A 15,210-nucleotide genomic window follows, 5' to 3' on the forward strand; every position below is an offset into this window, starting at 1 on the left:
AAAACTGCTTCTTGGGGCACCTGGCTGGCTCAATCAGTAGAGCAAGAGACTCAACTCTCAGTCTTGGGTTGGGAGTTCAAGCCCCACACGGGTGTAGCAAATACTCAAAAATAAAATCTTTTAAAAATAGAACTTTTTGGGCAGCCCCAGTGGTGCAGTGGTTTAGTGCCGCCTGCAGCCCGGGGCGTGATCCTGGAGTCCCGGGATCGAGTCCCACGTCGGGCTCCCTGCATGGAGCCTGCTTCTCCCTCTGCCTGTGTCTCTGCCTCTCTCTCTCTGTGTGTGTCTCTATGAATAAATAAATTTTTAAAATCTTTTAAAAAATAGAACTTCTTAAACTTATGAAAAGATAATCTCACACCTACATTGAGATACCACTTTCCACATCAGATTGAGAAAATATAAAAGGTTTATGACTCACAGTACCATTGGAGCTATGGGGCCCTTCATAGATTGCTGGTGGAAGCTGAAACTGGCAAAAGTCCTGAGGAGGGAAAGTTGGCAATATTTATCCAGTTTGTAAGTTTTATCCAGCAATTCCACTTCTGAGAATTTATATATACGTATATATATATATATATATATATATATATATATGTAGGGTGAAACTCCATACAGATTTATTTTCTACAACATCGTTTGTAATAGCAAAGCAAAGAATGAAAACAACCCAAATACCCATCAGCGATGAACTGGTTAAATTATGATATGGCCTCATAGTGGAATACTATGCAACCATGAAAAAGAACAAGATTATTCCTCACATATCAGTCTGGGAAGGTCTCCTACACCTACCACTAAGTGAAAAAGGCCAGTTTTAGAACAGCCTGTGGCACATGCCACTGTTTATATAAAAGTGGAGGAAAAAAAGGGGATCCCTGGGTGGCTTGGCGGTTTGGTGCCTGCCTTAGGCCCAGGGCGCGATCCTGGAGTCCCGGGATCGAGTCCCACGTCGGGCTCCCGGCATGGAGCCTGCTTCTCCCTCCTCCTATGTCTCTGCCTCTCTCTCTCTCTCTCTCTCTCTCTATGTGTATCATAAATAAATGAGTAAATAAGTAAATAAATCTTTTTAAAAATGGAGGAAAAAAAGTAAAACCTGTATGATCATAGTTGCAAAAAGAAATTTTGGAAGAAGATATAAGAAATTAAGTGACCCACAGGAACTATCAGACATGTGGGTGAGCAGGAGAGTGCCTTCCCTATATATCGGATACTGTGAAGAGATTATTGTAAGAACGTCTTGAAGATCAGATGTCAGTTCTGGAGGCTTCTCGGTCATAGCCGGCAGCTGCAGGTAGCTTGTTTCTAGCCAGTTTCCCTGAGCGGCAACACTAGCCCCTTGCTGTGGGACTCAGGGTGCAAGTGTGAGGCTGAGAAAAGCTGTTCTGTGAAATCAAGCAGCTTCTTCCTTGCCTGTCCCAGGAAGCCTTGTCGCTGCCAAGCCACCGTCCCCAAAAGCAGGGCAGTGGTCTCAGGGGTCTGAGTCTGACGCCTGATAAAGCCCTGCCTGTTTCTGAGCAGCTGTGCTGTCCCTGCATCCACTCGGCCAGGTGAAACCAGGGCCTGCCCTTTACCAGGTGCTCTTCTCGGCCTGTGGATGTGGACACGAAAACAGGCAGAAGCACTCCCGACCCCCCATGGAGCTGACTTGCCTGCAGAGGGAAGCAACACGACCAGGCGGATTCACTGTGAGATGCAGACCTTCCCACTCACCGCCTTGTCCCATGGGAGGAGCAGCACACACTCCCCAGATCCTTGACACACCCCGCTCACAGGCTTGAGCCACAAGCCAAGTCCCCTTCCAAGAACCACCCAGAGGGCGGCAGAGAAGCAGCAGTGAGACCCTCAACAGGGAGGGGAAGGGGGGGAGGCCTAAGCCAGCCAATTGCAAAAAGCCAGCCTAAGGGGATCCTGGTGGCTCAGCAGGCTAAGCGTCCAACTCTTGATCTCAGCTCAGGTCTCGATCTCAGGGTCGTGAGTTCGAGCCCCACACTGGGTTCCACTCTGTGTGTGGAGCCTACTTTAAAAAGGGGTGGAGGGGAGACCCTAATAACAACCTTTTGAAAGAGATCACGGCATCTGCCCAGTGAAACATTCAGGGTTCACCCCTTGTCCAGGAGGTCACTGGGGGTCTTGTCTTTTTGTTCTGGTTGAGATGGTGACCTTGAGAGTATACGCCATGGACTTGCAGGGTCAGTGCTGTGGGGGCTGCTCTCTTCTTGGACACTGGCCAGAGTGCAGAAGGAAGCTTCAGGGTGATGTAGCACAGAGTAACTGGATGGTGTGGGGACACTGCAGACAGCCTGGTCACCTCTGAGCAGGTGGCACTGGAGCTCAGGCCTGCGTGGGGAGGAAATCCAAAATCCAGGGCAAGCACTCCAAGGGGAGATGAGGAAGTACAGAGCTGTGGGCAAGCAAAGCTTTCCAGCTGGAGGGAAAGCAGAGAAAGGCTGGGGGCAAGGTCAAAGGTCACAGGGTCAGATGGGAAGGCCCAGGCAGATGTGCTCGGATCCTTTTGGACATGGATTTGGGATTTTACCAGAGTCTGGATTGCATTCTAAATCCAGTGAGAACACACCAGAGGGCTTTAAGCAGGAGAATGGCATGATCTGATTGGCATTTTAAAAAATGACTCTAGCTGCCATGGGGAGAATGGTTTGGAGGGGGAATGATGGAATTAGGGTGTCCAGTCAAAAACAACGGGGATTGAGATGCCTGGATGGCTCAGTGGTTAATCATCTGCCTTCAGCTCAGGGTATCATCCCAGGGTCCTGGGATCGAGTCCTGTATCAGGCTCCCTGCATGGAGCCTGCTTCTCTCTCTGCCTGTGTCTCTGCCTCTCTCTGTCTCTCATGAATAAATAAATAAAATGTTTAAAAAAAAAAAACAAAAAACAAGGATTCCTCATGAACTTAAAGGAGAGGTTTAAATTTCATGTTATAATCATACAGTTTGCACCCAGAGCTCAAGCATGCACCTTGATGTATTTTTACACAGGATTATATTTGGGTAACCACAGTCCAGATCAAGATGGAAGAGGCTTCCAGGACCCCAAAAGGCTCCTGGAGGCCTTTCCCAGCCTCTACTCACATTCCACCCCTATCCTGATCCCTGATGCGCCTCCCAGCCCACTCTCCGCCCCATTCATGCCCACTCAGTGCTGGCAGAGCTATGCCCACCGGTGACCACCAGAGGGCAGTGCGACCCCACAGCTGGGCCCACCCGCAGGCAGGTGCCACCCGAAGTCCGGCCTGGAAACCATGCAGGGCCACCCTTGAAAGGATCCAGAAAGTATTGCCATCAGGCCATCCCCATGCTTCCGGGATTTCTTTGACCAAATGGCAGCGCCATCAACATGTTCAGGCCTAAGAGTCGATAAGCTGACCCACGGTGGCCGCAGTGGGGATCCCAGTGTAGAGGCAAGTGGACACTATGGTGGCCTGAAGAGCAATCTGCAACCACAGCCCTGGGAGTTGAAAGAACAAGCTGCTCTAATAATGTGCATGTAACCACAGTTTGAAAAACCATCGGGATTTATTTTTATATCCTGAAGTTCATGCAGGGATAGTGATAAGCTGACTCCAGCCAAATACCGATCATAAAATTCAGCATGAAGTATCCGGCACAAAATGAGTAGTTGGTAAACTCTGGCTGTGGGTGAGATGCCCTTGCAGACGCCGCCCCCTCCACGGGTAGCGGTGTTGGCAGAGTCGCGGCCTCTTCCATCTGGCCCTTGGATCCTGCTGGCCACCTGGTGTGGCTGAAGGAGAAGCTGCAGACGCGAGCCCTGCCTCTCACACTAAGTACCTGCTGTGTCCCCAGCACTGGGCTAAGGCCTTGACCTGCGTTAGCTCATTCCATCCCCCCAAGCACCCGTGGCCCTGCTGGAGGGGAAGGATCTCGGCCGTGGGTTAAATCCCAGCTCTTCCTGTTCCTACCTGTGGGAGCTTCATCCCTCTGAACTTCACTTTTCAGCTGTAAAATGGGGGTGACAATAGAACCGACCTCACAGGTTGCAGACAGCACTGAATGCGTGCAGACGTGACCAGGACTTAGCACAGTGGCTTTTAGACTTTTCTGACTGTGCTCCACAGTGAGGGGCGCGTATTACATCAAACCAAGGAGAGCATACATCTATGTACGTGCACGTAAGTACGAATGTGTCCACACTGTGTGTCTAAAATGGGCTTCACTAAGCGATGCCTACCCCTGATGTGTCCTGTTATCCTCTATCCCGTTCCTGTTGTGCTTTTAAACAATACACATCATCCAATGAACTGTGGTTTTCACAAGCCCCACGTTACAGAGGGGGAAACCGAGGCCCAGAGAGGTGTTGTGGTTTGCCTCTGACCTGGCAACCGGAATGTGGCCGAGCTCAGACCCCAACCCAGCATCTTTGCTAAATCATTGCTCTTCGGCCCAAGGCTGCCAACTGGTGGCTCACAGCCCAGATCTGGCCCCCAGAGATGTTTCACTGCTCATCACATTAGGCTTTCAAACGTTGATCCAACTATTTAAAGCTTGAGAGATTTAACTCAAAATTCACATTTTCAACTTCTCTCCCCCAAAAAAGCAGAGGATATGGCGACACTGAGCCCACAGGGGCACACAATCAGCTGGAGCCGCTCCACAACTGCCCTGCTACTGTCACTGGTCTCCAGGCTCGCCATTTGCCACGGACACGCCACCTACCATCACACATGGCAGCTGTTTTTTGTCATAGTGAAGACGTATTTTTCTATCAAAAGTGGAAGGAAAAAAAAAGAACTAAACCAAAAGAACTACAAGTTTCAAGAAAACAGATGTTTGATATAAAAAAAAAAAAAAAAAAACACATGTCTGTGTCCACTCTCCCCCAACCGGCTTCACTAGTGTCTGCCTTCCACCTGGTCCTGGGAGCAGAGTTGGCAACTCCCATCTTATCACTACCCCGTGGCTACCTCTCTTTGTCCATAGTGTCCCTGGTGCCTGAAATGCCCAGCAGAGAATGGGTGCCTAATAAGGAAGGGAGGAAGGGAAGGGGCTTTTACACAAAAGCTTCTCTAATGACGACAAAGACAGTAATGGTTAAGAGCAGACATTCGTTTCTCTCATCAGACTAGGTTCAAGTCGTTTCTGCCATTACCTAGCTGTGTGACCTCAGGTAGCTTCCTCGACCTCTCTGGGTCTGGTTTCTTCAGCAGCAAAATCCAGGTTATGAGGATTCGGAGCACATAAATTGCCTGGAACGTAAAAGATGCTGTGTAAGTGAAGCCGCCTTCTCCATTCACCAAAGCGGACCGAGGTCGGTACTCGAGAGTCCGTACTGGGCAACCTAACAAGCTGCCCAGAGCCCTGCCCACCTGGTCTTGGCTACCTGCTGGGCACCTGCTGGGCACCTGCTGGGCACCTGCTGGGCCACGGAGGGACTAGTTTTCCATTAATATCATGCCCTGAAGGGAGCCTGGGGCAGGCTGAGCCCAGGGTTTGATCCCCAGCCCCAATCTGGGTGAGAAATGACTTGCTCGGCCTTCAACCATAGCTGCTCCTTCTGCTGCACCTTCCTGAGTGGAGAGGCCGGGAAGCTGAGCATCTCCTCCAGGCTCCCGTACAGCCGGGGGTCTGGAGCACGCAGGAGCCACAGGCAGCTGCGGTTGCACTGAGTCAGGCGGCGGAGCTGCACACAGGGCCCGGCCTGCAGGTGCGGACCCGAGCGAAGCGGCGGCGGCCCGCGGGAGCAGCAGCCCGGCCCCCGCACGGCACGGCCCAGCCCGCCTCCTGAGGCCCTGAACTCGCACCGCGTGTCGGATCCAAGCAGGGAAGCAGCCCCACGTGGCCCACGGGCCAGAGCACCTGGGGAAGGGCGGCGCCCGGGGTCACCAAGGCGGCAACCTGAGCCGCGGGGCGGGATTGCTGGGAACCGCGGCCCTGCAGCAGGCACCCCGGGGGCAGGCCGGCTGCCGGCGGCCAGGAGTCAGCCCCAGACGCGCGTGCGGCACACACGACAGCAAGGGCGGGCTGGAGTCCGGGGCCACGGCCGGCCACGGCAACCCTGCCGGAGGAGAGGCCGCAGCTTCCCTTCCGCCTTCAGGACCTCACACTTGTCCCCCCTCTGGGGCGATCCTAACTCGGCACCGTTCCGGGAAAAGGATTCTGGGAAATGTAGTTCCAGCCTAGCCGACCCCGCGGCGACCAGGGCCGCAGGCCTACTGCCCCGCCCTCCGGCTGTGCCCGCTCCCGACAACTGGCGGCCTGACCGACTCTGGGCAGCTCTGTGCGGGCGCCGGCCGTGCCCGTGCCGACCCCAGGCCTTTCGCTCGGGCAATTTCCAAGCTCAGGAGTCGGCCGCCGAAGCCACCCGAACCCCGCCTTCCCAGCCTCCCTTGCAGCCAGGACGGGAGCATGTGACCTAGACTCAGCCAATCAGAGAGCCCCAGCTGGAGACTCAGCCAATCAAATACCCCGAGTGGCATTTCGGCTCCGGCTGACCAGGCCCGAGGACCTGGGTTGCCCGGGGCAGAGGCCCTGCGAGTGGAAGCGGTGGCGTTCTGCAAGCGCATTCTGCAAAGCGCATTCTCAGGTGTGGGATCCAGCGTAGCAAGGAGGCAGGAGGGACACGCCCAGTGTCACTGGCGAGAGTTGCCATGTGTGGGCCCCGCGGCAGTGACGGGAAGGGCCTGCTGTGTAATTCGGCCCTCGTTTGGGGCTGTGCGCTCGCAGCCGGTCCTCCCGCCCGGGCACCTGTGAGCCCCGTAATACCCTTTAATAAATTCCTCTCTTGCCAGATTAGCTACAGTGGTGTTTGCAGCTGAAACCCCGACCCCCTTTCAATTCATGGAGGCCTCGAGTGTGCTTTCCAGCCGCATGAAGAGCAGAACCAGACCCACCCCCGTGGACGGTGGAGGGGAGTCAGGGAAAGAGGGGACCCCGGGAGGCATCTTGTAAACTGGCCGCCGTGCCGCAGGCCTGGGGGCAGTGTCGTCTGATGGGTCAACGACCCTAATTTGGGAATTGGGTGGTTCGGTTTGAATCCTGGCTCTGGCGCCAACCTGTTGTGTGACCCTGGGCGAGTCATTTCCCTCGGCCTGCCCCCTGCGGTTATCATGAAGACCAAAAGGTAACCGCATGGAAAACCCTCCGCACGGAGCTCGGCATAGGCGCTGAGCCCACCCGGGGACGCTGGGAGGAATGTGGTGGGTGACCCTTGTTCCCTGGACTTGGGTGTCCTGATGTGCCCTGATAGGGAAGCTGAAGTCTGCAAAACATTTCTATGTTCAAAACACAACTCTGATTAATGCCACTGAATTGTACACTTACAAATGGCTAGGGGCGCCGGCGTGGCTCAGTGGTTGAGCCTTCAGCCCAGGGCGTGATCCCGGAGTCCCAGGATCGAGCCCCACATCGGGCTCCCCACCGGGAGCCAGCCTCTCTCTGCCTGTCTCTGCCTGTCTCTGCCTCTCTTAAATAAGTAAAATCTTTTTTTTAATGGCTAAAAGGGCAAATTTTGTTATATATATATTTTTTTACTACAATTTTTAAATTAATAATGTACTATACCAAAAATTGAATTACACTCTTCAAATGAGTAGACTGTATGGTATATGAATTATATCTCAATAAAGCTATTAAAAAAAAACAAACCCCACCTGGCTTCTCATCCATTTTGGATCCCAGGGAACACCCGGGCCTCCCACTCCCCCTCTCTGAGCCCATCAGCCCCGCCCCCACCTGGGATCCCTCTGTTCTGGCCTCACTGGCCTGCCTTTTCTTCCTGGAAGATGCCAGGTCCTGGCCTCCGGCCTTTTACATTTGTCCTTCCTTCTACTCGGAATGTTCTTCCAACCAGGCTAGTGGCACTCGGCTCTGGCTGCCCATTAGGATCAGCTGAGAAGCTTTAAATGACGGATGCGCAAACCCCACCTCGGAGAGCCAGATGACATCATTCCGGGAAAGCGGGTAGGGTCTCGGCATTTAGCGAATTTGTTACTTTACATCTCCCCAGGTGCCTCTAGGGTTCCCCCAGCACGAACCACCGCCGCCCTGGTCATCGGGGCTCGGGACCCCCTCCTCCGGGTTTCTGCTCAAAGGCCAGCTCCCCGGAGAGGCCGACCCCAGGCTCCCCATCTAGGCTCCCCATCTAGGCACCTGCCCTCCACGGGGCTCAGCGCCCTGCAGCACGTCGGCCCCACCGGGGACTGTATTCGAGGCATATGTGGCTGCTTCCCCGGGGGAATGTCACACAGATGAGGACAGAGGCCGCCCTGGGTTTGTTCAGTGCTTACTTCAGACACAGAGCTCGGTCAGCAGCTGCCACCTGAGCGAAGGGCTTTGGCTCACCTGTGTCCCCGGGGCCCGGCTCGGGCTCCGGCTCCGGCTCCGGCTCCGGGGCTGCAGTTCTGGGCGACGGCCGCCAGGTGGCGAGAGTGCCCGGTCGCGTTCCGGGTCGCCGCGGGTCCTGCCCCGCGCGGGGCGGTCGCCAAGATGTGGCGGGCACCGTGGCCGACCCCACTGCGTCCTCGGGCATCCGGAAATGCCGCGAGGCCCTGTCGGAAGAGGGGTGCTCCCCCTCGCGTCTGGCCACTCACAGACACGCCGGTGCAGCCTTGGAGGACGCCCTGGGGCCCCTGGGGACAGCGCTTGGGGCGCAGGAGCCGTGCCCGGAGGCTGCGACATGCCTCCCAAGGGAGAGAAGAGGCGCCTGCAAATGCACAGCCTGGGGGGTGCGCGGGAGGGGGCCCGGGAGTGGGGGTGGGGGCACCGGGAGCACACCCAGGTCACCCCAAAGGCGATGCACGCACGTAGTCAAATAAATGGTCAACATGTTTGGGACGCCTGGGTCGCTCAGGGACTAAGCGACTGCCTTCAGCTCGGGTCATGATCCTGGAATCCCAGGATCGAATCCTGCATCAGGTTCCCTGCAAGGAGCCTGCTTCTCCCTCTGCCTGTGTCTTGGCCTCTCTGTGTCTCTCATGAATAAATTCTTTTTTAAAACAAAAAATTTTTTTAAAGCACCAATGTCTCTACCACTGAGTAAACCACTTCCTCCTCGGGTGCTTCCTTCCCTGGGAGTCTGTAGCTGAGACCCCTGGGTGCAGGGCCAGGGTGCTGGGAGACCTCACCGGGAGGAAGGCTGAGGCTGCCCTGCTCAAACATCACCCCGGCCAGAAGCCTTGTTCCTTGCAAGCCCTGGGGACACAGCGGTGAGCCGGGCCGCCCATCCCCTTACCCAGCAACCCTGTGAGTGGGCCGCCCAAGAGGAAGTCATAACTGTGTAAGAACTTTGCTCAAGGATGTGAAAATTAGGACGAGGCTGGGACAGAGAGCAACAAGGGAGGCAGTGGTTGCTTCAGAAGTGACACCTGAAAGACCATCCAAGATGCCAGCCACAGAAAGGTATGCCAGGCCAAGGGCACAGCAAGTGCAAGGGCCCGGGGGCCAGACGGGCTAGTTTGCAGGAACTGAAAAAACAGGGGGCGACACTGTCCTGCTCACAGCCTCAGCCCCTAAAGTGGGGCTGTGTCCACCGCCTCTGTGGTCTTAACATGAGAAGGCAAGGCCCAGCGAACAGAAGCTGAAAATATATTTTTTTAAAGATCTTATTTATTCATGAGAGACAGCGAGAGAGGCAGAGACACAGGCAGAGGGAAAAGCAGGCCCCATGCAGGGAGCCTGACGTGGGCACGATCCCGAGTCTCCAGGATCACGACCTGGGCCGGAGGCAGACTCACCAACTGAGCCACCCAGGCATCCCTTTTTTTTTTTAAGATTTTATTTTTGAAAATATTTTTAACTCAAAAATTAACAATGCCCCACTAATTGGAAAAAGCATTCAATAGGAGTCTAATTAGAATCTTTCACCAGCTTCGTGGCCTGAAGCTAGTTACTCCTTTGGGCCTGTTTCCACAAGAGCCCGACAGCTCACATTAGGGTGGCCCACACCCACCTGGTAAACGCCTTGCACCACGGACCACGGACATCCAGGGCCCTCTCCACCTGTCAGCCACACCCCAGCTCATCAGGCATGTCAAGCTCACAGTGTATAATAATACCCCAGGGCCTTTGTGCCTGCTAGCCCGTCTGGGATGCTCACCCACTTCATCTCCCCACAGCCAGCTCTTCATTTGGGTCTCAGGTCAAACATCACCTCCTGAGAAGCCCCAGCATGGTCCAGGGAGAGTAGCCACCTTCACCCCTCAGTGTTATTTTTCTTTTAAAGGATATTATTTATTCATGAGAGACAGAGAGAGGCAGAGACACAGGCAGAGGGAGAAGCAGGCTCCATGCAGGGAGCCTGACCTGGGACTCGATCCCGGGTCTCCAGGATCACACCCTGGGTTGCAGGCGGCGCTAAATCTCTGTACCACCAGGGCTGCCCCCTCAGTGTTATTTTAAAATGTCCCCATTTTGTTCCTTCCCCAGCAGTGCTCAGCAAATGGCCTGTGGGCCAATCCAGCCCATCCCCTGCTTTTAGAAGGCCCATGAGCTGAGCCATTTTTAAAATGGTTGGAAAAAATACATAGATTATGACCCCTGAAAGTTAGATGACCAGGGTGTAGCCGAGCCGCGCTGAGGTCGCACACTGCCCACGCCACTCCTGTAAGCTTCAGGCCCCCACCCTGCCCACGGAAAGGCCGTCCCCTCCCCTCATTGTCTTGCGAAGATGGACCAGGATTTCCCTTCTGGTTGGCGTCCCTGTCAATAAATTCCAAGGAACTGGACTTCCCAGAAAAGGCGCCCAACTGGGAGCCCTAACTTATCATGTGTCCACCACCTGTGGAGACGTCCCTGACCTCCTCTGCTGGGTCACGCAGACCCGACCCGGCCATCCCGACCAAGCGGAAAACTGCAAATTTGAGGACGACCAAGCCATTTTTCCAAAAACAGTTTAATTAAAAAAAGGTGAAGAATCTGAAAAAATCGGGGGGGGGGGGGGGGGGGGGGCGGAACCCAAAAGAGCATACCGTGCGAGTCCACTGGCTCAGTCACAAAGAAACACCATCATCAAAAAAGATATTTAAGTTTAATACAAATTTTATACAAAGAAAATGTGAAAAAATACTTCCATATGCTAAAAGCAATTATGCTTCACAAATAAGGCCAGCTAGGCTATTTTTTTTTTTTTTGACAACTGCAATTCACAAATGTTCTCTCTCTCTCTTTTTTTCTTCTAATACTCTTTGTGTAGTTCTTTTCTAATATGGGTAACTAGCTGGAAACTGTACACAGTTCGCATCCTCTTATCAACAATGAAGAGAAAGTAAACAGGACTAAAATGTACAACAAAATGTACTGGAATGATATCGTACAATTAATTTTCTCATATACATACATCACCTTTTGCTTTGTTCAATGCTTTTTTTGTTTTGTTTTACACAACATACAAAATGGTACTACAGTATACGTAGTGTAACGGACAGCGCGGCCGCTGTCTTGCTTCCTCTCACGCTGCCTTTTGTTTCATGCTTACATAAAAACGCAAAATTCCATCGTATAAATAATACATACATGCTTCATCCCAGACTCAAATGTCCTCTGCGTGCACCTTGCCTTTGAGTGCTTGCTTCCAAGAAGCACGGCATCGCTTACCAAGTATGTGTGAGTGTGTTTTAAAAGGAACCACAAAGCAAAGAAAAGACTTCTCTTTGTTTCAGAGCTTATGACTCAACGCTTTCTCCGTCCTCTCCTCTCCGAGCGGGGCTTGTCTTCTGTCTTCTGTAAACAAGGACCTTATTCCCTTTTAGGAGTAGTCATCATTGAAATCACACAAAATAAACTAGCTGCCCCGGGGTGCCCTTCTGGGCCAGAGAGCTTGCGTTTTGTAACATAGGAACGTAGTATCTGAAAGGGGCCAATGGCTTGGTGTGATGTGCCCACAACAACACAGAATCTGTGCCAGAACTCCTGATCCCAATGTGCTGCGTACAGACGTCTGAATGCAAACGACTCGCTCCCCTCCCCTTCCCCATGGGGCAATCCAGCGCCGAGGGCTGCTGTGCTACCACAACCCCAGGGCCCCGTCTCCACGCCTCGGTGACAGACGGGCTGACTGACCATCCCTCTTCCAACATCCAAACATTCTTTTTGTTGTTGGGTTTTTGTTTTGTTTTGTTTTGTTTGTTTTTTTAATTGTTTTTCTTTTTCTTTTTCTTTTTTTATAAGTTAAAGTCAATACAAATATAAAAAGGAGAAGGTACTCTAGATTCAAGGACATCCACAAATTGTACATTATTTACAGCTAAAGCATAGGTTTCGTGTGGGTCAGAGTCCTCAGCTGATGCTAATGCCGGACGCTATGTAGTGTAGGCTGCCCTCTGCGCCAAGGGCAAAGGCCAAGTCCACGTGTCTGGAGCTCTGCAGTCGGAAGGGGGCTCTTCTGCCTCACGTTTCTTTACTGCTTCCTATTGCCCTGGTGTCTGGCTTTTTTTTCCTCCACGGGGTGGGTGGCTTGTGTCGTGACTTGTCCCTAGTCCCAGAAGGTGTCCAGCCGAGACTCTTTCGGGAGGAGACTCTTCGAACTGGAACTGGCATTGTGCTCGGAGCGTGTGGATCCTCGCTTCTCGTCGCTGCCGCTCCAGCAACTAGACTTACTGCTCCGGGAATGGTCTGCAGGGGAAAAGCAACAGAAAGGGGTGTTGAGCACTCCAGCCACCTCCACCAAGGCAGAAGTGGCCCACCGCTGGGCCCGCACATGCGGCCTCCTATCTGGGCCGCCGCTCTGCCCTCCCGCTCCGGGCAGCAAGACCAGTGCCATCACCTACTCTGCTACATGTGGGGGTCTCCAGAGTACAAAGACAGAATGACTTAGCATTTTAGGATTCAACAGCCAATCAGAAAAACAGTAGGGTGTCACATGATGGAGAACCAAGCTGGGTGAGGAAGGTACAGAAGTGCCAAGGGAGGTACCTGGAACCGTGTACCCGTGTGACACGACACAACGACACCGAACACCCCAGGCTCTTCTGCACCAGAGCCTGGCCTCTTTGAAAGAGGCACCAAAATTTGGCATTTGATTTACTGCCTTCTATCAGTGTTTTCTTTAATCAATTTATAGACAACTTGAAAACAGACCTATAACCAAACCACCTGCAGGAAAGGATGGTTACATCCAGCTGGAAATACAAGACTCACTGCCTCCTGGCAGGAGGACACCGAGAGGTCACTGAAGGACACAGAACTGGAGGTAAGACCCAGGACAGCTTCGAGGATGCGTGCACCACAAGAAGCTGAACAGTGGCTGAGGAAGACAGGAGGAAGTTCATGGAAGAGCCAAACAAGGGGTCTGTAAGCTGTCACGCAGCCCAGCGCAGGCGGGTGTGGCAGACAGAGAGACCCATCAGCACGCTGCCAAGACCCCATCACGCCCCGGATCATCTGCCAGGTTCAGAGCCTGGGATGAGCCTTTGTTTTAAATTTCTTGAGGTGGGATGATAGTATTTAACTGAAAGAAGCCAACAGCTGCCAGGCTCAGAGACAGAATGAGAGTGAGCAAGGAAGGGACCAGATCAGAACTGTGAGCTGCTTCATCCACCTCTCCATTCTCCAGACCCAGGGACTCACAGGGGACTAGGGCTTTCTGAACGTGCCCGTTAAACCGCGAGCAGGGTCACTGGCCGCAGCACGGCATGACAGGTGGGAGCTAAGGTGCACAAGGACCTAAAAGCAACTCTGTGAGCCATGGATTCTTAAGCATTTTGAAAGCACAATTCTCAGAACCACGAACTCTGACGACAGCCTGGCTCAACCAGGGGAAAACAGAGATGCCAGAACCACAGTAAGGTGGAGAGCATCACTCAAGGGATTGGATTATTTCGGGGGAATCAGAACTCCTTTACCACCCAGGACAGGGTGGGGCAGGGTGGACGAGGAACTTGCTGTGGTCAGGACTGAGGAAGGGGCTACAGACGAGGTACTGGGGAGCCAATGTCCTCAGCCACAATGACGGGACCCTAACAAACAACACCTGAAACCGAAGCATCAAAAATCAGTGACATTTAAAAAAAAAAAAAATCAGTGACATGGGGCACCTGGGGGGGCTCAGTTGGTTAAGCTTATGCCTTTGGCTCAGGTCATGATCCCGGGGGCCTAAGATCGAGCTCCCATACGGCTCCTTGCTTCAGCAGGGTTCTGCTTCTCCTTCTCTCTCTCTCTCAAAATAAGTAAATAAAATCTTTAAAAAAAAAAAAAAAAAAAAATGATGGGCTACCTGGGTGGTTCAGTGGTTGTGTCTGCCTTTGGCTCAGGACCTGATCCCAAGAGGTCCTGGGATCAAGTCTCACATCGGGCTCCTTGCAGGGAGCCTGCTTCTCCCTCTGCCTCTGTCTCTGCCTCTCTCTGTGTCTCTCATGAATAATTAATTAAATTTTAAATATCTTAAAAATTAATGATATGAAAGGACTTTCAAAAACATAAGGGGTAACGGGTACAGTGAAGAGCTTAGTGCAGAAATAATTGCAAGTATGACAAAAGGACAAAACAGAAACTCCAGGAGAAGGTATGGCTGTTCCAGAACAGACACGTAATCCCCGTACCCCACGAGCCTCGGTGATAAACGGCAAGCTCGTGACGGCAGGAACCTGGCCTTAAGTTCTCCAGCTCGACCACTGGCCACTGGCCGACCAGACTACGGTTAGGGGCAGATGACCTATTTTCAACCTTGAGGATGGGAGGTCACAGGGGAACGGGGGCAGGCGGGGACAGCATGAAGACATGACGACAGGGCTGGACACAGCCAGAGTGGGGAGGGCGAGAGGGGCCACCGAGAGAGAGGAGCTACAGGAGGGGGGACAAGAGCCTCTAGCTGCCAGAACCACAACTAAAGAGTGAGCATTGTATTCGACCCAGGGATCCCCAAGAGCACAGAACCAGTGACACAGGTCGTTTGGGTGGAGGGGGAGAAGAGAGCTCATGGACCAGCCCAACTCTCATCTTCTAAAGCCAGAAGCCAACAGCAATGTTGAGAACTACCATCCAGGAATAGAAGTACAGGGAAATAGGTTATTTGTAACGTAAGGACGTAAGTACCAGAGACATCAATGGGGACCAGGCCTAGGAACAGTCTCTCCCTGTGCAATTTTATTTTCTCCAACTATATGCATGTTTAGCTTTAAAATCTCAAAACTACAAGACAGGCAAGCAACAAGGAAGGGCATACCCCCTACTAGAGGCTTCCTGCCTCCGGCTGCCTCCTCCTCCCCACCCTCCCAGCGCCAGGCACCCCCTGAGCTCAGGAAC

General features: G+C 53.0%; 1 protein-coding gene and 1 long non-coding RNA gene across 24 annotated transcripts in view; both read right to left on the reverse strand.

Moving 5' to 3' along the window:
- Nucleotides 1-2,912: 2,912 nt before the first annotated feature.
- On the reverse strand, nucleotides 2,913-6,332 carry LOC112674076 (uncharacterized). Its single transcript, XR_003145199.3, has 2 exons — nucleotides 5,126-6,332; nucleotides 2,913-4,738 (listed from the first exon to the last, which is right to left on the reverse strand). It is a non-coding gene; the product is annotated as an uncharacterized LOC112674076 (long non-coding RNA).
- A 4,648-nt stretch (nucleotides 6,333-10,980) lies between these two features.
- ZMYND8 (zinc finger MYND-type containing 8) overlaps nucleotides 10,981-15,210 on the reverse strand; it is a 143,492-nt gene continuing 139,262 nt past the window's right edge. For all 23 annotated transcript variants that reach the window (XM_025470320.3, XM_025470335.3, XM_025470332.3 and 20 more), the window contains one exon: nucleotides 10,981-12,582. In XM_025470320.3, coding sequence (XP_025326105.1) covers nucleotides 12,358-12,582 — 225 coding nt within the window. In that variant the 3' untranslated portion in view covers nucleotides 10,981-12,357. The remainder of the gene's footprint in view (nucleotides 12,583-15,210) is intronic.

The sequence above is a fragment of the Canis lupus genome, chromosome 24, assembly GCF_003254725.2.
Source record: "Canis lupus dingo isolate Sandy chromosome 24, ASM325472v2, whole genome shotgun sequence".
NCBI lineage: Eukaryota > Metazoa > Chordata > Mammalia > Carnivora > Canidae > Canis > Canis lupus.